Here is a 25,212-nt window from a genome sequence, read left to right as displayed (position 1 = left end):
CCTGTTCCAAAGCATCCTTTCTATGGACTGGTGCCCAGAACTGGACTGTATTTTCCAAATGAGGCCGCACTAAAGCTTTGTATAGTGGTAATATTACATCCCTGTCCCGTGAGTCCATGTTTTGTTTAATGCATGACAATATCCTGGTAGCCTTAGAAGCAGCTGATTGACATTGTATGCTGTTATTTAATCTACGATCTACAAGGACACCCAAATCCTTGTCTACAAGTGACTCTCCCAGTGTTACATCCCCTAGGACAGTGATGGAGAACCTCCGGCACTCCATCCGTGGTGAAACTATTACTCCCAGCATGCTCCATTCATTTCTATGGAGTTCTGAGAACAGCTAAGCAAGTGTGCATCTTGGGAGTTGTAGTTTTACCACAAGTGGAGTGCCAGGGGTTAGCCATCACAGCCCTAGGACATATGATGCACTGAGATTGTTACTACCCAGATGCATTTATCCACATTGAACCTCATTCGCCAAGTTGATGCCCAATCACTCAGAATGTCCAATTTGGCTTGTATTTTCTGGACATCTTCCATAGACTGCATAGTACTACATAGCTTAGTGTCATTTGCAAAAATAGAAATGGTGCTATTAATCCCATCTTCAATATCATTAATAAATAAAATAATAGAGGACCCAGCAATGAACCTTGTGGTACACCACTTATAACCCGGGACCATTCTGAATAGGAATCATTTACCACAACTCTCTGGACATGGTCCAGAGACCTTATTTTACCTATTAACCACTTCAACCCCGCTAGCTAAAACCCCCTTAATGACCAGTACACTTCTGCACTACACTACTTTCACCGTTTATCGCTCGGTCATGCAACTTACCACCCAAATGAATTTTACCTCCTTTTCTTCTCACTAATAGAGCTTTCATTTGGAGGTATTTCATTGCTGCTGACATTTTTTCTTTTTTTGTTATTAATCAAAATGTAATTTTTCACTTTCAGCTGTAAAATTTTGCAAAAAAACGACATCCATATATAAATTTTTCGCTAAATTTATTGTTCTACATGTCTTTGATAAAAAAAAAATGTTTGGGCAAAAAAAAAATGGTTTGGGTAAAAGTTATAGCGTTTACAAACTATGGTACAAAAATGTGAATTTCCGCTTTTTGAAGCAGCTCTGACTTTCTGAGCACCTGTCATGTTTCCTGAGGTTCTACAATGCCCAAACAGTAGAAAAACCCCACAAATGACCCCATTTCGGAAAGTAGACACCCTAAGGTATTCGCTGATGGGCATAGTGAGTTCATAGAACTTTTTATTTTTTGTCACAAGTTAGCGGAAAATGATGATTATATATATTTTTTTTCTTACAAAGTCTCATATTCCACTAACTTGCGACAAAAAATAAAAAATTCTAGGAACTCGCCATGCCCCTCACGGAATACCTTGGGGTGTCTTCTTTCCAAAATGGGGTCACTTGTGGGGTAGTTATACTGCCCTGGCAATTTAGGGGCCCAAATGTGTGAGAAGTAGTTTGCAATCAAAATCTGTAAAAAATGACCGGTGAAATCCAAAAGGTGCACTTTGGAATGTGGGTCCCTTTGCCCACCTAGGCTGCAAAAAAGTGTCACACATCTGGTATCGCCGTACTCAGGAGAAGTTGGGGAATGTGTTTTGGGGTGTCATTTTACATATAACCATGCTGGGTGAGAGAAATATCTTGGCAAAAGACAACTTTTCAATTTTTTTTATACAAAGTTGGCTTTTGACCAAGATATTTATCTCACCCAGCATGGGTATATGTAAAATGACACCCCAAAACACATTCCCCAGCTTCTCCTGAGAACGGCGATACCACATGTGTGACACTTTTTTGCAGCCCAGATGCGCAAAGGTGCCCAAATTCCTTTTAGGAGAGCATTTTAAGACATTTGGATCCCAGACTTCTTCTCACGCTTTAGGGCCCCTAAAAGCCAGGGCAGTATAAATACCCCACATGTGACCCCACTTTGGAAAGAAGACACCCCAAGGTATTCAATGAGGGGCCTGGCGAGTTCATATAATTTTTTTTTTTTGGGCATAAGTTAGCGGAAATTTTTATTTTATTTTTTCTCACAAAGTCTCACTTTCCGCTAACTTGGGACAAAAATTTAAATCTTTCATGGACTCAATATGCTCCTCAGCAAATATCTTTGGGTGTCTTCTTTCCAAAATGGGGTCAGTTGTGGGGTGTTTGTACTGCCCTTGCATTTGAGGGTCTCCGCAATCATTACATGTATGGCCAGCATTAGGAGTTTCTGCTATTCTCCTTATATTGAGCATACAGGTAATGAGATTTTTTTTCCCGTTCAGCCTCTGGGCTGAAAGAAAAAAATGAACGGCACAGATTTCTTCATTCGCATCGATCAATGTGGATGAAAAAATCTCTGCCCAAAAAAAAAAAAGAGGGGAAAGGCGTCTGCCAGGACATAGGAGCTCCGCCCAACATCCATTCCCACTTGGCTCGTATGCCCTGGCAAACCAGATTTCTCCATTCACATCAATCGATGTGGATGAATAAATCATTGCCGGGAATTTTATTTATTTTTTATATACAAAGTGTTTGCCAAAGCATAGGAACGCCGCCTCCTCCTCAGCTCGTATGCCTTGGCAAACGTATCTTTAACTGCAGAGTAGAAATCTCGTCTTGCAGCGCCGCATACACCGACTTGCGTGTAATCTGACAGCAGCGCAATGCTTCTGTCAGAAAGCACATCAGTGCTGCAGCTAGTCGATCGGTTGGTCCACCTAGAAAAAACCAGGCCGCAACGCAATAATTTTATTAACTTTGGAACAGAACATATAAACTTTAACTTTTTGAACTAAACATTAACCTTTTTGCTTACTTTTTTTTTTTTTACCTTTATAGAACAAACCTCTCCTTCCCCATGGGTCAATGTGCAAAGTGCAAATCGCCCAAAGATGTGGCGAAGTGCGTTATGCACTTTGTCCCAGGTGAAAGGAGACGTTTGCAGCAGCTGTGAGTGAATGGGCCCTAATAGCCCTGTGTGCCTGTCCTGGTGAGATGTGATCCCTATGCTAGGTGTACCTGTGTGTGGTACTTCCGGAAACACTCCCCTAAGCATAGGGCAGGGTGGTCAGGACAGTCTGGACAGAAATAGCGGGTGTCACACCTTATTCCACCCCTGCTACAGACACAACATCTTTTTCGGGGTGACGGTTGGGTTAAGGTACCAGCAACGACATTGGGGAAATGTCGCTCGTGTAGACGGCTAACTACACTGGTGGATGGGGCCACGGAACCTCCTGTGTACAGGAGGCTCTCGATGATCTCTTCCTGAAATTTGAGGAAGGATCGTGTTCTCCCAGCCTTACTGTAGAGAACAAAACTATTATACAGAGCCAATTGAATCAAATATACAGACACCTTCTTTTACCAGCGTCTGGTTCTGCGGGAAACTAAATATGGAGACAACATCTGGTCATTGAAGTCCACCCCTCCCATGTGAAGGTTATAGTCGTGGACTGAGAGGGGCTTTTCAATGACACGGGTTGCTCGCTCAATTTGTATTGTCGTGTCTGCGTGAATGGAGGAGAGCATGTAAACGTCACGCTTGTCTCTCCATTTCACCGCGAGCAGTTCTTCGTTACACAGTGCGGCCCTCTGCCCTCTTGCAAGATGGGTGCTAACGAGCCGTTGGGGGAAGCCCGTGCGACTAGTTCGCGCGGTGCCACAGGCGCCAATCCGTTCTAGAAACAAATGCCTAAAGAGGGCCACACTTGTGTAGAAATTGTCCACATAAAGATGGTACCCCTTGCCGAATAAGGGTGACACCAAGTCCCAGACTGTCTTCCCACTGCTCCCCAGGTAGTCAGGGCAACCGACCGGCTCCAAGGTCTGATCTTTTCCCTCATAGACACGAAATTTGTGGGCATAGCCTGTGGCCCTTTCACAGAGCTTATACAATTTGACCCCATACCGGGCGCGCTTGCTTGGGATGTATTGTTTGAAGCCAAGGCGCCCGGTAAAATGTATTAGGGACTCGTCTACGCAGATGTTTTGCTCTGGGGTATACAAATCTGCAAATTTCTGGTTGAAATGGTCTATGAGGGGCCGAATTTTGTGGAGCCGGTCAAAAGCTGGGTGGCCTCTGGGACGGGAGGCGGTGTTGTCGCTAAAGTGCAGGAAACGCAGGATGGTCTCAAATCGTGTCCTGGACATAGCAGCAGAGAACATGGGCATGTGATGAATTGGGTTCGTTGACCAATATGACCGCAATTCATGCTTTTTAGTTAGACCCATGTTGAGGAGAAGGCCCAAAAAAAATTTAATTTCGGAAACTTGGACTGGTTTTCACCGGAAAGGCTGGGCATAAAAGCTTCCCGGGTTAGCGGTTATAAATTGTGTGGCATACCGATTCGTTTCTGCCACAACTAAGTCTAAGAGCTCCGCAGTCAAGAACAGCTCAAATAATCCCAGGGCCGAACCGATCTGAGCTGTCTCAACCCGAACTCCAGACTGGGCGGTGAAAGGGGGAACTACAGGTGCGGCTGAAGTTGGGGACTGCCAATCAGGGTTTGCCAGCACCTCAGGGAATCTAGGGGCTCTACGGGCACGTCTTTGCGGTGGCTGCGACGGGGTCACTACTGCACGTACCACCGTACCAGCTTCAACTGCCCTTCTGGTGCTCGCTACTTCACCATGTTCTACGGCAGTGCTGGTACTAGGTCCAGGAAGGGCTGCGCTGCTGGTGTATGCCTCACCACGTAATCCGACAGCACCAGCCCCACTCTGCTGCTCTTGAAGCGGATCCTGCGCAACCTGCGGTCTAGCGACACGGGGCCGGGTACGCCTGGTGGTATCAGGGACCTCAGCCTCCTCGTCCGAACTTTGGGTCAGAGAGCCACTGCTTTCTACAGGTTCATATTCTGACCCGCTAGATTTATCAGATGAGGGTTCCCATTCCTCATCCGACTGGGTCAGAAGCCTGTAGGCCTCTTCAGAAGAATACCCCCTGTTTGACATTTGGGCAACTAAATTTAGGGGTATTCCCTGAGACTACCCAAGAAAGAAAAAGCAAGCCTGTCTTACAAATGGGAGGCTAGCGAAGTACCGGAGGCCGCTGCGGTTGATAAAAAATATCAAAACTGATTTTTTTTTTTATCGCCGCAGCGCGTATAAAGTGAATGTGCAGTGTTCAAAAAAAAAATTTTTTTGGTCACTGCGGTGGGGCGGGCGTGGGTGAACGCACGTGTGGGCGACCGATCAGGCCTGATCGGGCAAACACTGCGTTTTGGGTGGAGGGCGAACTAAAGTGACACTAATACAATTATAGATCTGACCGTGATCAGTTTTGATCACTTCCAGATACTATAAAAGTACAAATGCTGATTAGTGATACGCTAATCAGCGAATAAGGGACTGCGGTGCGGTGGGCTGGGCGCTAACTGATCCCTAAACTACCTAACCAAGGGGCCTAAACTATCCTAAAACCTAACAGTCAATACCAGTGAAAAAAAAAGTGACAGTTTGCACTGATCACTTTTTTCCTTTCACTAGTGATTGACAGGGGTGATCAAAGGGTTAATTGGGGTTCAGGGGGGTGATCTGGGGCTAGTATGTGGTGTTTGGTGTACTCACTGTGTAGCCTGCTCCTCTGCTGGATCCAACCGACGAAAAGGACCAGCAGAGGAACAGGGCAGCCATATAACAGATCATATTTACTAATATGATCTGCTATGTGGCTTCTGATTGGTTTTTTTAAAAATCAGGAACCTGCCAGCCGCGATCATTGGCTGGCAGGTTGCTAACGAAATGCTCCTTGAACTTTTGCCGGCTCGCAATGCGCATGTGCGGGCCGGCTGTGACCGAAATCTCGCGTCTCGCGAGATGACACACGGATGCGTCCAGGAGGAGTAAATCAACCACCTCCCGGACACATCTGTGCGTTAGGCGGTCGGGAGGTGGTTAAACGTCTATGAGGGACAGTATGAAAAGCCTTTGCAAAATCCATAAACACTACAGCCACAGCCGCCCCTCTGTCCAGGCTACTACTCACCTTCTCGTAAAAACAAATCAGGTTAGTCTCACGACTTCTGTCCTTGATAAGCCCATGTTGGTTATCACTTATAATATTATTTACACATACTCCTGTAGATAGTCCTTCTTAAGTGTCCTTCAAACATTTTTCCCACAACAAGTTAAGCGCTCACTACAGTCAGTACAGGGAGGCAAGGGGAATCTGCTATACAGTATATAGAGACATAACTGTCCTTATATTCTGTATTAGATCTTCACCCTGCCTGCCTGCACTTCCTGTAGTGAGTGCTTACCGTTCACACAGGCATCGCTCCTGGCGAATGCTTCATTAGTCAGCAGGGAGTGCAGGGTGAAAGCAGCTCACTGACAGTGCTGGTCAGTGAGCTTACAGAGCGTACAAGTGCATTATATTTAAAGTGTAACTGTCATATTTTTTTTTTATTTGCTAGTTTATTAGAGCTAGGTATGTATACCTGGGTTTGTCTTCAATGATTGTCAAAACATCTGCAATTAACTCATAATATCAGCTTTCAGTAAATCCTCTGTCCCTTTCCACTGCTCCCATAAAAGACCGTTGCTATGGCTTGTCTGTCTCCGGCTAGGAAGACAGAGGGGCGGTCCTTCACACTGCATGCCTGGATTAGTCTTCAGAGGGAGGAGGCGAGTCTCCCAGTAACCCAATCTGATTGGCTGGGAGGAAGCTGCTGGCTACAGCAAGTGTGTATGGGAAGTGAGGAAAAGCAGTTTTGGCCTCAGAGGACTGGCAGAGAAGCCATCTTGAGAAGGTCCTCATATTGTAAATGTTTAAACAGTTGTAACTAAGGGTAAACGCGAGGAAAATAGTGGTATGTGAAGAGACTAAAGATTTCTTCATGCATAATGCTGCTGCAGCAGTAACACATGCTAAAATTGTTTATTTTTATGAAAACATTAAGTTACCCTTAAGGGCTCTTTCACACCTGCGTTCTTTTCTTCCGGCATAGAGTTCCGTCGTCGGTGCTCTATGCCGGAAGAATCCTGATCAGTTTTTATCCTAATGCATTCTGAATGGAGAGAAATCCGTTCAGGATGCATCAGGATGTCTTCAGTTCAGGACTGGAACGTTTTTTAGCCGGAGAAAATTACCACAGCATGCTGAGCTTTTTGCTCTGGCCAAACACTTGCCGCAAGGCCGGATCCGGAATTAATGCCCATTGAAAGGCATTAATCCGGATCCGACCTTAAGCTAAACGTCGTTTCGGCGCATTGCCGGATCCGACGTTTAGCTTTTTCTGAATGGTTACCATGGCTGCCGGAACGCTAAAGTCCTGGCAGTCATGGTAAAGTGTAGTGGGGAGCGGGGGAGCAGTATACTTACAGTCCGTGCGGCTCCCGGGGCGCTCCAGAGTGACGTCAGGGAGCCCCACACGCATGGAAGACGTGATCGCATGGCACGTCATCCATGCGCATGGGGCGCTCTGACGTCATTCTGGAGTGCCCCGGGAGCCGCACGGACTGTAAGTATACGGCTCCCCCGCTCCCGACTACTACTATGGCAACCAGGACTTTAATAGCCTTCCTGGCTGCCATAGTAACACTGAACGCATTTTGAAGACGGTTCTGTCTTCAAATGCTTTCTGTTCACTTGCGTTTTTTTACGGATCCGGCGTGTAATTCCGGCAAATAGAGTACACGCCGGGTCCGGACAACGCAAGTGTGAAAGAGCCCTTAATAAAAAGGGGGAATGTATATTTAATTTTATCAAATAAGGCTCCACCAGGCTGTGAGAGAGCAGGGCAGGCAGAAGCACACCCGTCTCTCCTATTCTAGAAGACGGATGGCACTTAGCAATGCTCATTAGAAAGAGCTCTGCTAAGAGACATTTCAGCCCCAGTTTTCTACTAAAAATAAACATTTTCCCTAAATAAAGTATACACTACATGCAGAATTATTAGGCAAATGAGTATTTTGACCACATCATCCTCTTTATGCATGTTGTCTTACTCCAAGCTGTATAGGCTCGAAAGCCTACTACCAATTAAGCATATTAGGTGATGTGCATCTCTGTAATGAGAAGGGGTGTGGTCTAATGACATCAACACCCTATATCAGGTGTGCATAATTATTAGGCAACTTCCTTTCCTTTGGCAAAATGGGTCAAAAGAAGGACTTGACAGGCTCAGAAAAGTCAAAAATAATGAGATATCTTGCAGAGGGATGCAGCACTCTTAAAATTGCAAAGCTTCTGAAGCGTGATCATCGAACAATCAAGTGTTTCATTCAAAATAGTCAACAGGGTCGCAAGAAGCGTGTGGAAAAACCAAGGCGCAAAATAACTGCCCATGAACTGAGAAAAGTCAAGCGTGCAGCTGCCATGATGCCACTTGCCACCAGTTTGGCCATATTTCAGAGCTGCAACATCACTGGAGTGCCCAAAAGCACAAGGTGTGCAATACTCAGAGACATGGCCAAGGTAAGAAAGGCTGAAAGACGACCACCACTGAACAAGACACACAAGCTGAAACGTCAAGACTGGGCCAAGAAATATCTCAAGACTGATTTTTCTAAGGTTTTATGGACTGATGAAAGGAGAGTGAGTCTTGATGAGCCAGATGGCTGGATTGGTAAAGGGAAGAGAGCTCCAGTCCGACTCAGACGCCAGCAAGGTGGAGGTGGAGTACTGGTTTGGGCTGGTATCATCAAAGATGAGCTTGTGGGGCCTTTTTGGGTTGAGGATGGAGTCAAGCTCAACTCCCAGTCCTACTGCCAGTTTCTGGAAGACACCTTCTTCAAGCAGTGGTACAGGAAGAAGTCTGCAAGGTAAGAAAAACATGATTTTCATGCAGGACAATGCTTCATCACACGCGTCCAAGTACTCCACAACGTGGCTGGCAAGAAAGGGTATAAAAGAAGAAAATCTAATGACATGGCCTCCTTGTTCACCTGATCTGAACCCCATTGAGAACCTGTGGTCCATCATCAAATGTGAGATTTACAAGGAGGGAAAACAGTACACCTCTCTGAACAGTGTCTGGGAGGCTGTGGTTGCTGCTGCACGCAATGTTGATGGTGAACAGAGAAAAACACTGACAGAATCCATGGATGGCAGGCTTTTGAGTGTCCTTGCAAAGAAAGGTGGCTGTATTGGTCACTGATTTGTTTTTGTTTTGTTTTTGAATGTCAGAAATGTAGATTTGTGAATGTTGAGATGTTATATTGGTTTCACTGGTAAAAATAAATAATTGAAATGGGTATATATTTGTTTTTTGTTAAGTTGCCTAATAATTATGTACAGTAATAGTCACCTGCACACACAGATATCCCCCTAAAATAGCTAAAACTAAAAACAAACTAAAAACTACTTCCAAAAATATTCAGCTTTGATATTAATGAGTTTTTTGGGTTCATTGAGAACATGGTTGTTGTTCAATAATAAAATTAATCCTCAAAAATACAACTTGCCTAATAATTCTGCACTCCCTGTATTACAAAAATGTTCCCTGTCACTGCCCCTACACATTACCAAAGCAAAAAATGAAACAGCAGTTAGACTTGAATCTCTTCAGGACCCTGCCATTTTTCACCTTAAGGACCAGGCCATTTTTTGCAAATCTGACGTGTCCCTTTATGTGGTGATAACTTTAAAACTCTTTTACTTATCTAAGCCATTCTGATATTGTTTTCTTGTAACATATTGTACTTCATGACAGTGGTAAATTTGTGTCAAAATTTTTAATTTTTATTTATAAAAAAAATACAAAATTTACCGTGATGTTTAATTTTTATTTATTAAAAAAATACAAAATTTACAGAAAATTTGGAAAAATTAGCAATTTTCTAAATTTCTATTTCTCAGCTATTAAAGCAGATAGTGATACCTCCTAAAATAGTTATTACTTTACATTTCCCATATGTCTACTTTATGTTTGGATCATTTTGTAAATGACATTTTCTTTTTTGGGGACGTTAGAAGGCGTAGAAGTTTAGAAGCAAATCTTTAAAATTTTTAAGAAAATTCCCAAAACCCAAATTTTAAGGACCAGTTCAGGTCATAAAGGCAAATGTAGATGAAATTTCAGAATTTCACTTTTGGCAGATTTTCAATCTTTTCCAGTAACAAAGCAGGGTTAACAGCCAAACAAAACTCAATATTTATTACCCTGATTCTGTAGTTTACAAAAACACCCCATATGTGGTCGTAAACTGCTGTATGGGCACACGGCAGGACGCAGAAGGAAAGGAACGCCATATGGTTTTTGGAGGGCAGATTTAACTGGGATAATTTTAAGTTGCCATGTCACATTTGAAAAAACCCTGATGCACCCCTAGAGTAGAAACTCCCCAAAAGTGACCCCATTTTGGAAACTACGGGATAAGTTGGCAGTTTTGTTGGTACTATTTTAGGGTACATATGATTAGTATAAGTTAATAAGAAATAGCTGTTTTGGCACCGTTTTTATTTTTTGTTATTTACAATGTTCATCTGACAGGTTAGATCATGTGCTATTTTTATAGAGCAGGTTGTTACGGACACGACAATACCAAATACTTTTTTATTTTTTTTTCGTTATTTAGTTTCTCCATATTCTGAAAGCCATAGTTTTTTTTAATCTTTTGGGCAACTGTCATGTGTAGAAGCTCATTTTTTTCGGTATGAGATGACTGTTTGATTGGTACTATTTTAAGGTGCCTATAACTTTTTTTTTATTGCTTGGTAATACACTTTTTGTGATATAGGCTGACAAAAAATGGAGTTACAATGCAATGCATTACAATACAACCTGTATTGTAATTCATTGGCTGTCAGCTTTTATGCTGACAGCCTGCCTGTGAGATCCAGCCCTTAGGCCCGGGCTTGCCTTCTCTGCCATCAGTCCCCTCCACTGCAGCGCAGGGACCCAATGTAGATCCGGAGAGCACCCTTAAGCTAGGGCTACACGACGACATGTGTCGCACGACAATAAGTCGCGAGACACATGGGGCACAACTACACTACAACATGTGTCGCACAACAATATTTATAATAATAGTCTATGGTGTCGCACCGCGACATGCTGCAACGCGACAGTCGCAGAAAAATCAATTTCAAATGGATTTTTTGCAACAGACGTGTCACAGTCGCAGCATGTCGCGATGCGGCACCATAGATTGTCATTATAAATATTGTCGTGTGACAAATGTCGTTGTGTAGCCCTAGCCTTACCCTCCGCAAACCCTCTGCACGCCGTGGTCAGCTTTGAGTATACGCCGGCATCTTTGTCTTCACCGATGCCGGCGGATGCAGCAGGGACCCAGCTCTCAGTGACTGCCGGGTCCGTGCCACTGATCAGGCGGGCGCAGCTCCTGCACCCGCCTGATCAGCCCGCAGTACATGTACGGAGCTGGTCGTCAAGTCACTTCCAGCTGTGACGTACATGTAAAGCAAGGGTCCTTAATTGGTTAAAGATTGATTTGATTGAATAACTAAAAGCTACTGCAGTCACCACACCACAGAACTGGCGTTAACAACATTTTTATTATATTATCAATGGTTTCATAGTTATTCAAATTTTGTTGTTGCCTTTAGCTTTAGAGTCATATAAAAAGGATTATATAACATAAAAAATTCTGTGTTTCCCACTAGCTGCCCAGCTGGACAGTACTGGTTTCAGCATCATCCGGAAGTGTATTCAAGCTGTGGAAACAAGAGGTGAGCACGTGCAACTTTGCAACAGATGGCATAAAGCTTAGGTCAATTTAATGAGCAAGGATACACAGATGTCTGTTACTTTGTTTTTCTCTCACCTGTTTGAGAAACCATTTAAAATTATTAATCATTCAGAAAATACTGTATAAGATATCAATTCAGTTATGAATTTATAGTGCACATTTATCACCCGTCTATGGGATGGGCGATCACGACAAAAGTAAAAATAATAATTAAACATTTTACCTCGATTACAATTGATGAACGATTATTTTGTAAAGCCCAACCCACTTTTCCTCACAACTTTCAAAAAGTGATTAGACATGTGAAAGTCGCAAATTGTAGCATGCTGTGTGGCATAATTTGTGATTTTTTATTTTTTTTAAATACACCATGGCAGACTGAGGGGTTAACTGCTGGGGATCGCAGCGCCCTGTCATAGAGGGCGGGTGCCGGGTATGTTATATAGCTACCGGCACTCGCTGCCTACACTTAAATTAATGTGTTAATTATCTTTATTGGTGGCACAGTGGCCACAGTCCCTCCCCTCCTTCGTAGTGCTATCATTACCTCTCCGGTGCACGGGATTAACACACCACCAGACCTGCAGCCGCAGATTTCTCCTTCCCCCCATTGGGCCACATCAGGAGTAAGCCTCTCCCAGGCCGGTCATGTGGCCTCTTCACTCTCTCTCCTATCATTTCCTGTGCCTGGAGGATGTTCTTCCCCCGCAGCAGAGGCAGACCAAATAGACCTCAGGCCTGTAGCGTAGGTGATCGGTGGTGGGGCAAGGAATTATTGGCTTCCATGCCCCGCCGCAGTATTCAGCTACAGCGCTGCATCCCTGTCGCAGATGGAGACAAGGCTAAAAAGTCTTGTCGCCATCTGCAAATTTTAAGGCGCATTGACAACTATTTTGGTCGCCATCTGGAGTGCTGCATGGTAGTGATGTAAAGATTTTGATAAGTGCTCCAGATGATGTCTACTCTAAGTACCACCAAGTCTCCTTCTATGGAACCACTTGTCGCTTTGTAGATATGGTTACTGTGCTCCATCTGTGTGCTGGGGACAAATCAGGTGACAGGAGAGCCGGGATCAGATAAGAGGCAAATCTACAGATGGAGGACACGGGAAAACACACTTTTTGTTTGGTGGAGATTCATCTAAACTGATGCAACAGCAAACTAAGAAAAACCGGCTGTGTTGCCCATGGCAGCTATTCAGATTCCACTTTTCATTTTCAGCGCTCCTTTGGCTATGGCCAACTAAGTCAGTTTTCCTTTGCACCAGTTTTGATAAGTCTCCTCCATTGCATAGTTGGCAACTGTCCTGAATTTGACGGGACTGTCCCTATTTTTCAGAGACAGACCTGGCGAATTCGGGCTGTCATGAGCCGAAAATGTTTGTGGCTAACATAAACCCTGCCCATAAGCAGGAGTTCTGGACAGGGCCTTCCCGGGGTGGGGCTTAGATGCCCCGATTTTATGACCAAAATGTTGGTAAGTATGCCAGTGGGAACTGTATCCTGTAAGAGGGTTGTATGGCCATATTTTAAACTTGTGACATTGAGCCCTCCCTGTTCTGTCCTAATGCAGGGTGAGGCCTCATGTACACAACTGATTACAGATCCCGTCATCGTTGCATCCATTTTTTGCGGGCCCATTGACTTCAATGGGTCAGAAGACCGCACTTTGTGGCCTCGAATAGGACATATTTTATCTTTTGTGGAACAGACATAAGGATGCGGAAAGCACACTGATTTATCTATGTGCTTTCTGCATCCATATGTCTATTCTGCTAAAAGATAGAACATGTGCTATGCTTGGCTGCAAAGTGTGGCCCACAGGCCCATTGGGCCAGCAAAAAACAAAAAAGGATGTCACATGGACATAATCTGTATTTTGCAGACAACAAAATACATGCAGTCGTGTGCATTAGGCCCAACGTCTTATTCATACATGAGTCAGTAAAAACTATGGCGACATGCTCTAATTTGGTCCGTGATGCAGACCAAACATGCCCATTGTAATCTATTGTTCTGTGAAAAACAATTGACATGTGTCAGTGACCACAGAGCACTAATAGGAGATGCTGTGGAAATACATTTTCAGCTGAGCAGTATCTGTGGAATATGGAGAGCAAAAAACGGACAAACGGATCAAACACTAATTCTTCATGGATGACGTACTGACCATATTGTCACTGATACAATCAGAGACATGGATGTGAGAATAAAGCCTAATGTGTATGAGGGTATTTATGGGGGAGAGAGGGGAGCCCTGCGTCGTTCAGTTTACTGCTCCGCTAGGCAGAATCTGCTGTGGCATAGCTATAGAGGAGGGCAATTTTATTGTAGACATGCATAAGGCTAATGGCGCTCACTTGCATATCCATGTAGTAAGCAGAGCCTGCCCTGAACTTACTGCACACAGTCTCTCTGTGTATTAGACCTTAGAGCCTACAGCATGTATACAACATACAGTCCTCTATTATACTGTACGTGCACAGAGCTGTATACACAATTTACACAGTGACCAGCACGACAAGCCCTACTCTCACCTGCCAGAAAGCAGCTCCAAATCTTCCCTGTAGTTTCTACAACTAGAGGAACAAAGTGCTGTATCTGGACAGTAGCGAAAACCATCAGAGCACTGCTGCTTTTTCTGGGTGCTCCCCTCCATTCTCTGTGTTAGCGCTCATACACATGACTGTGTGCTGGCTTGGCCCGTGCTGCAGGGCCCACCTCATGCGGATCGCAGACCCATTCACTTGAATGGGGTCCGTGATCTGCATCTAACTGTCCGCACTGCAAAAAAGTAGTGCATGCACTAGTTTTTTTTCAGTGCGGAGGCACTGGCCGAAAAACCACGGAAACACTCCGTAGTGTTTCCGTGGGCATCCCATCCGTGCCTTCGTTCCACAGTCATGATGCACACGGCCGGTGCCTGTGTATTGTGGACCCGCTGTTTGCAGGCCGCAATGTGGTCACGGCCAGGCAACGGCCGTCTGCCCTTAGAGATAGCAGCTGGGAGTGGGAGGAAGTTGTTAAAGGGGTTGCCTCGCAGTTTAAAGAATGGTGCTGGTTTTTACACTGCGGATTACAAAAGGTCAGGAATCGGACTACAACCCTGCACGTCTGGTACAACAAAGGTACAGGTGAGCTGCATACCTCTGTTATCCACGCAGTGGTCGTGTGATATCTCAGTTATGTCAGAGTAGAGCAGCATCAGTTAAATCTTATTTTCTGCATTCAGATGAAACTAATACCAGCTTTATTGCAGCTGAGGCATTTTTTGGAGTGAAGATCCATATTCTGTCTGTTAATGTTATAATATGAACAAATATTTTTCTCCAGCTTGTGATACAGTCCACATCCCCTCTTCACTATGAAATTTAAGAGCTGTAGCAGGAAAGAATTGGCTGATTTGACAGTCTTACAACGATGGGGAATAAATAATGGCAGTGAAGAGTTTTATAGTCTGCTGCAGCTGACAGCCACAATTAGGATATAAGGAACCAATTAAGTCTGTTAAAAACAACTCGACCTTTTCAGAACCGTTTCTGAATTCATAGACAGTTGCCATTGTTTTAAAGATCAGCATTCACTACTCTCGATTGATTCACTTATGCGAAATCTTCCACTTGAAGTACTAGTCACTAGAGTTATGTCAGCAGTCAACTGATAATGTTCACGAGGCTGCACTTGGATGTTGATGGTTAGTACTTGCACCAAAAACCTCTCCATACTCTCAGCCAAGTGTACAGCCTATGAAAGATATTACTGCCTGCCTTTTATGCTATTGTGCTTCATGGTAATACTGAACAACATGGACTGCATACCGTTCTATGTAAGACACTGTGGTGTGATGCCACAATAAGAGAAGAGTCCTTCAAAACATTCATGCGTCGTACACAACGCCTAGGCATTGCAGTAATACTTGTATGGAATAAAGAATCATTGCATTTATGTGCAAATGTATTTTGGCTGTTTTTGAAGTGTAGGATGTGCCATAAATGTTGAATTTGAGGAAGTACCTGATCCTCCATTGTACATATTGGAGTAGTGAGGAGACTACTGTAGATATGACTGCACATGTTTGGCTTTCCGTTTGTGAGATCCGTTCAGGGCTCTCACAAACGGTCCAAAACGGATCAGTTTTGCCCTAATGCATTCTGAATGGAAATGGATCAGCTCAGAATGCATCAGTTTGCCTCCGTTCAGTCACCATTCCGCTCTGGAGGTGGACACCAAAACACTGCCTGCAGCCATGACAGATCTATCTTGTACACCATTGAAAGTCAATTGGGTGCGGATCCATTTTCTGTGGTGCCAGATTGTGCCAGAGAAAACTGATCCATCCCCATTGACTTACATTGTGTTCCGGGAGGGATCCGTTTTCACTGACACAATCTGACACAATCGAAAATGGATCCGCCCCCCATTGACTTTCAAGATGGGTGTACAAGATGGATCTATCCTGGCTATAGAAGACATAATACAACCGGATCCGTTCATGATGGATGCATGCGGTTGTATTATTGTAATCGGAAGCGTTTTTGCTAGCCTAACACCATTCTCTTGATCCCTGGTAAAGTTTTGTTGTCCAGATTTTTTTCCTTTAAGGATAACTGCTGTAGTTAACATATAAGACTAGGGCTACACTACAACTTTTTGTAGCGCGACTGACTGATTTTACCTATTGAATGCATTCAGTTGAATGCAATCTTGTGAACTGCAGCTGTCATTCAATAGTTAAAATCAATCGCAATACAAAAAGTCGCATTGTAGCCCAGGCCTAAATCTTCTTAGCCCTGAATATTTTTGTAGCTGAAGGTTGCTAGCCATCTAGTCACTATTGCCCTTCCATGGGCTGTAATTTGCCACTCCGGGTGACATGCTGCTGCCGCTCCTATTGTGTATTTCTCTCCCCCAGTGACTTGTACTGGTGACTCCCGCATCCTGCTCACAATTTTTACATCTACATAACAATAACCAGAAAAATAGTAAATTCTGTGATCTTAGCCCACTACCTAGGGCTCATTCACACGGACGTTGTTTAGCAGTTCCGTGCATTGGGGGTTGCAATTTATGGTCTTCAGTGCACTGGCACCACCTATGCGGCTGCCGTGACGGATCCAGACCCATTCAAGTTGAATGGGTCCGTGATCCGCCCACACTGCAAAAAAATAGAACACGTTCTATTTTTTTGTGGTGCGGAGGCACGGACAGAAAGCCGACGGAAGCACTCTATAGTGCTTACGTGGGGTTCCGTGCCTCCATTCAGCACCAACCTTCCGGACTGTGGACCCATTCAAGTTAATGGGTCTGCATCAGTGATGCGGGGTGCACACAGCCAGTGTCAACATATTGCGGACCAGGTGTTTGCCGGCTGCAATACGGACATGGCCGAACAAAAGTCGTGTGAATGAGCCCTTAGGCTGTGTTTGTGCTACATTTGTCTGTGAACAATGCCAAAGTTATGTTGGTGTTCTGTCTTGGTAGAAAGGATGTTCTTTTACAAAGATTTACCATTTATTATCCTTTTATTTTTTTTGCCTGTAGGGTTGTTAGAAATTCTTTTGTGCTGTTGGTAATGTTTTTGCTTTAGATCTATGTCATTTATAATTTACATCCTAAAGAGCCTCATCTCAGATTGCATGCATATAAAATAGCGTCTATGGGTATTTCCAAATAAATACTTTTTGCGTTGTTTTGATTTTAAAAGTACCATTTTTCTCACAGGCATTAATGAACAGGGTCTTTACCGAATTGTTGGCGTAAACTCCAGAGTTCAAAAACTCTTGAGTTTTCTAATGGGTAAGTGCAGTGAAATAATACATTAATAAAACCAATATTCTGTGTCAGTTGCTGCAAATTTATCCTCAGTTAAATTTTTGTTGTTATACTTCTTTCCATAAGTCATGAAACATACGTAGTTTGCAGATCTTCTTTCTTTTCCCCTACACTCAGCAGCTCTAGGTGGTGGCAGCCAGCCAGCCGAACATCTGTGAATACCTTTTAAAAATCATTCATTTAATTTGCTGCTAGGAAGTGGACAAAACGGTTTGTCAGCTAGAAAACAACATAATCATTGGTGACAATGATGAACTGTCCGTTATGAATGTAAAGGAAAGATATTGCTTTCACAATGAAGCCTATGTGTCAGGAGCTCATTTCAGCATGCAACGGTTGATTTTATCATTTTTAATTTGTTTTCATTTGTAATACACAGTCAACCAGTAATAAAAATTTGCTGTGAAACAGACTGTAAATATAGGGTAAGAAAAGAGATTTTAGTCAGGCTAGATTTCTCCATTCAGCTGCTTACCGCTCCATGACTGCCATTTCAGCATATGTTGTCATATCTATTGCCAGTTATAGAACGCTTCTCCCAAAAGTAATTTAAAATATCTGTATACCCAAGGAAGTTCTCTGAATCAAATCTATTTAGTTATCTCATCCTGATCGTTGTCTCTTGCAAAGACTACACCATGTCAGTCTATATACCAGGAAATTCTTCTAACTTATATGCCAAACTTATCCATGGCTCCTAATGAGTTTGCTATTGGCCAGAGAATGTTCCTTTGGCATACATTTTTTTTTATTTTTTTTATATTACTGTAAGTGATCCCTCAGGATACAATATCTTCAGCATACAATGGTCTCTCATGGGCCATCATAAGTTGAAAATAGACTCAACATATAATGCTTCAGACTCAGATCCAACCAATCACCATGGCTATTTCTTTGGTAAAACACCTGTATTGGCTGTGTAATAGCTCCTCTTTACAGTACAGTATGGTATTACATCTTCTGTACTGCACTTTTTCTGTACCGGGATGAGCTGTTCCTTTGGATGTCAAGTGAAGGTGGGTTGGTTTCATTTTTCTGGTACTCTGTATACTGTACAAGACCCTGAAAAAGCTTCCTTCCTCACTGTAGAAAGAGATTTACAGATTCCAGCATCTATTATTGACTTGGGTTCAAGGGTTTTCTTTAGGGCTCTTTCACATCTGTGTTCTTTTCTTCCGGCATAGAGTTCCGTCGTCGGGGCTCTATGCCGGAAGAATCCTGATCAGTTTTATCCTAATGCATTCTGAATGGAGTGAAATCCGTTCAGGATGCATCAGAATGTCTTCAGTTCCAGAACGAAAAGTTTTTTTGGCCGGAGAAAATACCGCAGCATGCTGCGCTTTTTGCTCCGGCCAAAAATCCTGAAGACTTGCCACATGGCCGGATCCGGAATTAATGCCCATTGAAAGGCATTGATCCGGATCCGGCCTTAAGCTAAACGTCGTTTCGGCACATTGCCGGATACGACGTTTAGCTTTTTCTGAATGGTTACCATGGCTGCCGGGACGCTAAAGTCCTGGCAGCCATGGTAAAGGGGAGCAGCATACTTACCGTCCGTGCGGCTCCCGGGGCGCTCCAGAGTGACGTCAAGGCGCCCCAAGCGCATGGATCACGTGATCGCATGGCACGTCATCCATGCGCATGGGGCGCTCTGATGTCATTCTGGAGCGCCCCGGGAGCCGCACGAAGTGTAAGTATCCCGCTCCCCGCTCCTACTACGGCAACCAGGACTTTAATAGCGTCCTGGCTGCCATAGTAACACTGAACACATTTTGAAGACGGATCCGTCTTCAAATGCTTTCAGTACACTTGCGTTTTTCCGGATCCGGCGTGTAATTCCGGCAAGTTATTTTCATTTTTTGCTTATGTCTGGATTACATTTTTACTTTGGAATCAATCAATAGTTTTCCAAAGTTGTGGCCTCAAATTACTATGGTTTCAACTAACAATTCTTGTCCTAGAACCAATTAATATTTTAACTTAAGGGACCGCTGTATTGTAATGCTTATGGCCACCTTTTTGGGAGCTTTTTTTTTTTGATTATTAAAATTGTTGAACGCCTTTCTCTGTACAGCCTTGAGATTCTATAGTAGCATGCTCTGTGTTTTTACTGTGTACAATCGGGCAACTCGGCTATTTATTTTTTATTTATTTTATCTCCGATCTCCTAAACCAGGGATCCGTCACTCCAGCTGTTCTGAAACTACAATTCCCAGATTCCTCCTTTCAATTTTATAAGAGTTGCAAGAGTGTGCATGCTGGGAGTTGTAGTTTTATAGCAGCTGGAGTGCTAAAGGTTGCTGATGCCTGTCCTAAACACTCATTATAGCCCTATTCTTATTTTACTGATAAGAATGGGGCTTAACTAAGTGTTTTTGACCTTTTTAGTAATCTAGAGATCAGGATCATTAGAAGACCAGGCACAAAGTGAAAGTACGATTCACACAGCAAGACAAACAGTAAAGACTTTGTGACAGAACGGCTCAGTATTTTTAATAAAGGCGAATTGAAAAAAATTATTTTTTTGCCCCAAAATGAGTAAAATGAAATCATAAAAAAAATTGCCTCCGAAGGTGTACATAGCCTTTAAGTCGACTATGCTTTACTATAAAAATGGACCCCCCCCCCCCCCCCAAAAACAAAAAAACAAAAACATACTAAAATGTTTCTTTTGTACGGTGGGCAACGTATGCAACTGTATGGCACCAAGTGACATGTTGGGGCAAGAAAGTGTTTTTATTAGAAAATATTCTGAACACAGATCCTGAATGATGACTACTAATGGCACAATTTACAGTACCTGTGCAAATAGTCATCTGGTTTTAAGTAGACCTCGAATGGCATACAATTCTAGTATGAGAGGCACTAGTTGCGAGAGTCCCTCTAGTTGCTGCACATAATACATTTGGAAACTATGATAATAAAATGTGTATTTTTATTTTATATTCTAAAAATATTAAAAATGTTAAAATAAATAAATAAAATATGTTGTCTGGAATACAGTGGTGTAAAAGAGTAACAAAAATGCAGATAAAAACAAATAGAGGTGGGGGGTCCTCTTCAAATGTTGGAAATCTACACTAGGATTTCTTTGCTGATTACCATAGGGTACCTAGTGCTAGCTGGGTATAAGCTGAGTATACTGGAATATAGAGTGTTTTCTGCTAGGCTTGGCTGGATGTGGATCTGTTGTATAGTGTGTTAAGTACGAATATACATAATTTCCATCAATGCTGAATACATCAAATATATACAGGGAGTGCAGAATTATTAGGCAAGTTGTGTTTTTGAGGATTAATTTTATTATTGAACAACAACCATGTTCTCAATGAACCCAAAAAACTCATTAATATCAAAGCTGAATATTTTTGGAAGTAGTTTTTAGTTTGTTTTTAGTTTTATCTATTTTAGGGGGATATCTGTGTGTGCAGGTGACTATTACTGTGCAGAATTATTAGGCAACTTAACAAAAAACTAATATATACCCATTTCAATTATTTATTTTTACCAGTGAAACCAATATAACATCTCAACATTCACAAATATACATTTCTGACATTCAAAAACAAAACAAAAACAAATCAGTGACCAATATAGCCACCTTTCTTTGCAAGGACACTCAAAAGCCTGCCATCCATGGATTCTGTCAGTGTTTTGATCTGTTCACCATCAACATTGCGTGCAGCAGCAACCACAGCCTCCCAGACACTGTTCAGAGAGGTGTACTGTTTTCCCTCCTTGTAAATCTCACATTTGATGATGGACCACAGGTTCTCAATGGGGTTCAGATCAGGTGAACAAGGAGGCCATGTCATTAGATTTTCTTCTTTTATACCCTTTCTTGCCAGCCACGTTGTGGAGTACTTGGACGCGTGTGATGGAGCATTGTCCTGCATGAAAATCATGTTTTTCTTGAAGGATGCAGACTTCTTCCTGTACCACTGCTTGAAGAAGGTGTCTTCCAGAAACTGGCAGTAGGACTGGGAGTTGAGCTTGACTCCATCCTCAACCCGAAAAGGCCCCACAAGCTCATCTTTGATGATACCAGCCCAAACCAGTACTCCACCTCCACCTTGCTGGCGTCTGAGTCGGACTGGAGCTCTCTGCCCTTTACCAATCCAGCCACGGGCCCATCCATCTGGCCCATCAAGACTCACTCTCATTTCATCAGTCCATAAAACCTTAGAAAAATCAGTCTTGAGATATTTCTTGGCCCAGTCTTGACGTTTCAGCTTGTGTGTCTTGTTCAGTGGTGGTCGTCTTTCAGCCTTTCTTACCTTGGCCATGTCTCTGAGTATTGCACACCTTGTGCTTTTGGGCACTCCAGTGATGTTGCAGCTCTGAAATATGGCCAAACTGGTGGCAAGTGGCATCTTGGCAGCTGCACGCTTGACTTTTCTCAGTTCATGGGCAGTTATTTTGCGCCTTGGTTTTTCCACACGCTTCTTGTGACCCTGTTGACTATTTTGAATGAAACACTTGATTGTTCGATGATCACCCTTCAGAAGCTTTGCAATTTTAAGAGTGCTGCATCCCTCTGCAAGATATCTCACTACTTTTGACTTTTCTGAGCCTGCCAAGTCCTTCTTTTGACCCATTTTGCCAAAGGAAAGGAAGTTGCCTAATAATTATGCACACCTGATATAGGGTGTTGATGTCATTAGACCACACCCCTTCTCATTACAGAGATGCACATCACCTAATATGCTTAATTGGTAGTAGGCTTACGAGCCTATACAGCTTGGAGTAAGACAACTTGCATAAAGAGGATGATGTGGTCAAAATACTCATTTGCCTAATAATTCTGCACTCCCTGTATACACTGAATACATAAACACTGAATACATAGAGTGCCAGGTGCTCAATATGGTGCTGGGTACATAAACGTGCTGAGTACATAGATATATAGACTTGTGCTGGATACATAGTGCCAGGTCTTGGCTGAATACAAAAAGTGCTAGGTGTAAATTGAAACCTTGGTTGATAATGCTGTAGACTTTGACTTCTTGAAAAATGGGGAACAATACACATCAATTGTTTCCCAAAAATATTTGGCCTGTTTGGATGATAGATGTGATTCTTATTTTTTTTTTAAATCAGATCTTTTTTTACATTACATTTTTCAATTAACAATTAAAGCAATCCACACATTAATTGCATATATCCGGCATGGCCAACCTGCGGCTCTCCAGCTGTTGTAAAACTACAACTCCCACCATGCCCTGCTGTAGGCTGATAGCTGTAGACTGTCCGGGCATGATGGGAGTTGTAGTTTAGCAACAGCTGGAGAGCCTCAGGTTGGCCATCCCTGACATATATCATTAACCTTTGTTATATATTCATTAAACCTTGGCGGCTCAGCTTGTATCCAATACTGCGCCACCAACTTTCTCGCCACATATAAAAGACACCCTATCGCTATCTTACTTGCATCATCAGTAGTCAGTTCTGTAATATACCCCAAGATACAGACCTTGGGGTCCTTTGGTATTTGTACCCTATACGCTTTCTGTACGCTTTCCAATAGTTTTTCCCAGAACCGCGTTAATGCTGTACATTGCCATAACATATGTAAAAGATCTGGAGAGTCCACAGAACACCTTGGGCATTTAGCGTCCGATCTATACCCCATACGGTATAAAAATATTGGCGTCTTGTACACTCTGTATTATGAATAATTGTGATAGTTTCCCTCCCTCACTTAGAGATGACAAGGGTACTGCTTCCAGTATGTCTTCCCATTGATCCTTTGAGATTTCACCTATATCTCGCTCCCGTCTGCGCATTCTTGATGGGAGCGAGAAGTCCGTATAGTACAAAGATTAACCCTTTCTTCTCTCCTCTAGAGAGAGTAAGATGAAGCACCATATCCCGTTGTGGTATCATGGAGCCCTTCTTAATCGTAGTGTCATATGCATGTCTAATTTGCAAATACTTATAGAAGTGCACCTTGGGGATATCAAATATTTCTTGCAAAGTATTAAATATTCGAAAAACTCCCCCTTCTAATAAATGTTCCACCCGCAACACCCCCTTTTTCCTCCAAATCTCAAATCCTTCCAGGGAACTAAATTCTGGCATCATCGGATTTCCCCATAGAGGGGTATACAACGCGAGTCCACTAACACCTCTAAGTTGTTTTACCTTGTTCCATACTGTATACATTGTACGTCTCAAGGATCCAGTTAGCCGTTCAGTTCTCATGTCCGCTCTCTCCAGTAATAACATAATATCCTGCCCTTGCAACTGTGACCTTAGAATCTGGCTAGTCATGTCTGTAGCCTCAGGGTCTAGCCAGCCCTTGAAATGTTGACACTGAGCGGCTAAATAATATATCCAGGGGTTCGGTATCGCCAAGCCCCCTTCCGTTTTAGAATACTGCAATGTTTCCAATTTTATTCTGGGTTGACCCCTACGCCAAATTAATTCTCTGAATATTGTATACATTTTCCCAAATTTGTCCCTAGGTAACCAAACTGGAGAAGTATGCAGAATAGAGGTGGGCGATATGGCCTAAAATCTATATTGCGATATCATTTTAAGCATGTGCGATATATATCGCAATATATTCTATATTTCCTATATTTCGGGGGGTTAACGTTTTATTTAATAACTATTAGCCTCCTTAGGGGCTAGTACCCTTGTCCTACTCACCCTAATAGAGCTCTGACATGACTATCCGCTGCAATTAACCCCTCAGGCTACGTTTGTATTTAGTCCCTCCCCTCCTCCTCTCTGTTCTCTTTGGTGGCGCATTGGCCACAGTCCCTCCCCTCCTCCTCCTACTCTATTCTCATTGGTGGTCAGCGGCAGCTGCACACAGTGGGGAGGGACCCTCTCCTTCTCCATTGTGCCGGCTCAGGAGAACATGGTGAGTGCCGAGGGCGGTGCATGTCATGTTCTACTGCGATATGCGATATAAACAAAATCTCTATCATTGGCCAGATTTATATTGTTTATATCGCATATCGTCTATATTGCCCACCCCTAATGCAGAATATATAAGAGCTGCGGCATCATTATCATTTTAATCAAGTTCGCCCTCCCCACTACAGATACATATGATTTACACCAGGCTTTAGATTTGTATCTAAATTTATTCAACAGCGGGACTATATTCATATCTTCAAAATCTCTAATGTTAGGTGAGATATGTATACCCAGGTACTTAATCCTCTCTTCACAGGGAATCCGACTCTCTACCAACACTTGCGATTTGGGTTGATTATCTATCAGCATTAATACTGACTTATGCCAGTTAATCGTCAAGCCGGACCTTCATCGCTATGGACAAAGATCGTTCAGTGTCTCCCAAAAACAGTGTATCATCTGCATACAGAGCCACATTATGTACTCCCCATATCTAAATCCCTGTATATCCTGGGCTTTACGTATCGTGGCCGCAAGTGGTTCTATCGCCAACGCAAACAGCAACGGCGATAGGGGGCACCCTTGATGGGTTCCCCTTCGGAGTTGGAATCTCGCAGACACACCTCCATTCACCCTGATACACGCTTTAGGACTAGAATAAAGAACCTTTACCCACAAAATAAATGTCTTCCCAAATCCCATACGTTCCAGTGTACTCCATGGGACTCTCCATTCTATACTATCGAAGGCCTTGACCGCGTCTAAAGAGAAAATTGCCCTGTCTCCTACATTATCCGGCGGTATCTGTAAGCTA

At 43.2% G+C, this 25,212-nt stretch overlaps 1 protein-coding gene across 1 annotated transcript in view; it reads left to right on the top strand.

The window, feature by feature from the left end:
* ARHGAP26 (Rho GTPase activating protein 26) overlaps nucleotides 1–25,212 on the top strand; it is a 380,080-nt gene that overhangs the window by 90,490 nt on the left and 264,378 nt on the right. Inside the window, exons 12-13 of the mRNA XM_044277261.1 lie at nucleotides 11,612–11,677; nucleotides 17,418–17,492. Coding sequence (XP_044133196.1) covers nucleotides 11,612–11,677; nucleotides 17,418–17,492 — 141 coding nt within the window. The remainder of the gene's footprint in view (nucleotides 1–11,611; nucleotides 11,678–17,417; nucleotides 17,493–25,212) is intronic.

The sequence above is a fragment of the Bufo gargarizans genome, chromosome 2 (genome assembly GCF_014858855.1).
Source record: "Bufo gargarizans isolate SCDJY-AF-19 chromosome 2, ASM1485885v1, whole genome shotgun sequence".
Lineage (NCBI taxonomy): Eukaryota > Metazoa > Chordata > Amphibia > Anura > Bufonidae > Bufo > Bufo gargarizans.
Note: the sequence above shows the minus strand (reverse complement) of the source record. Positions and strands in the feature narration are given on the sequence as shown.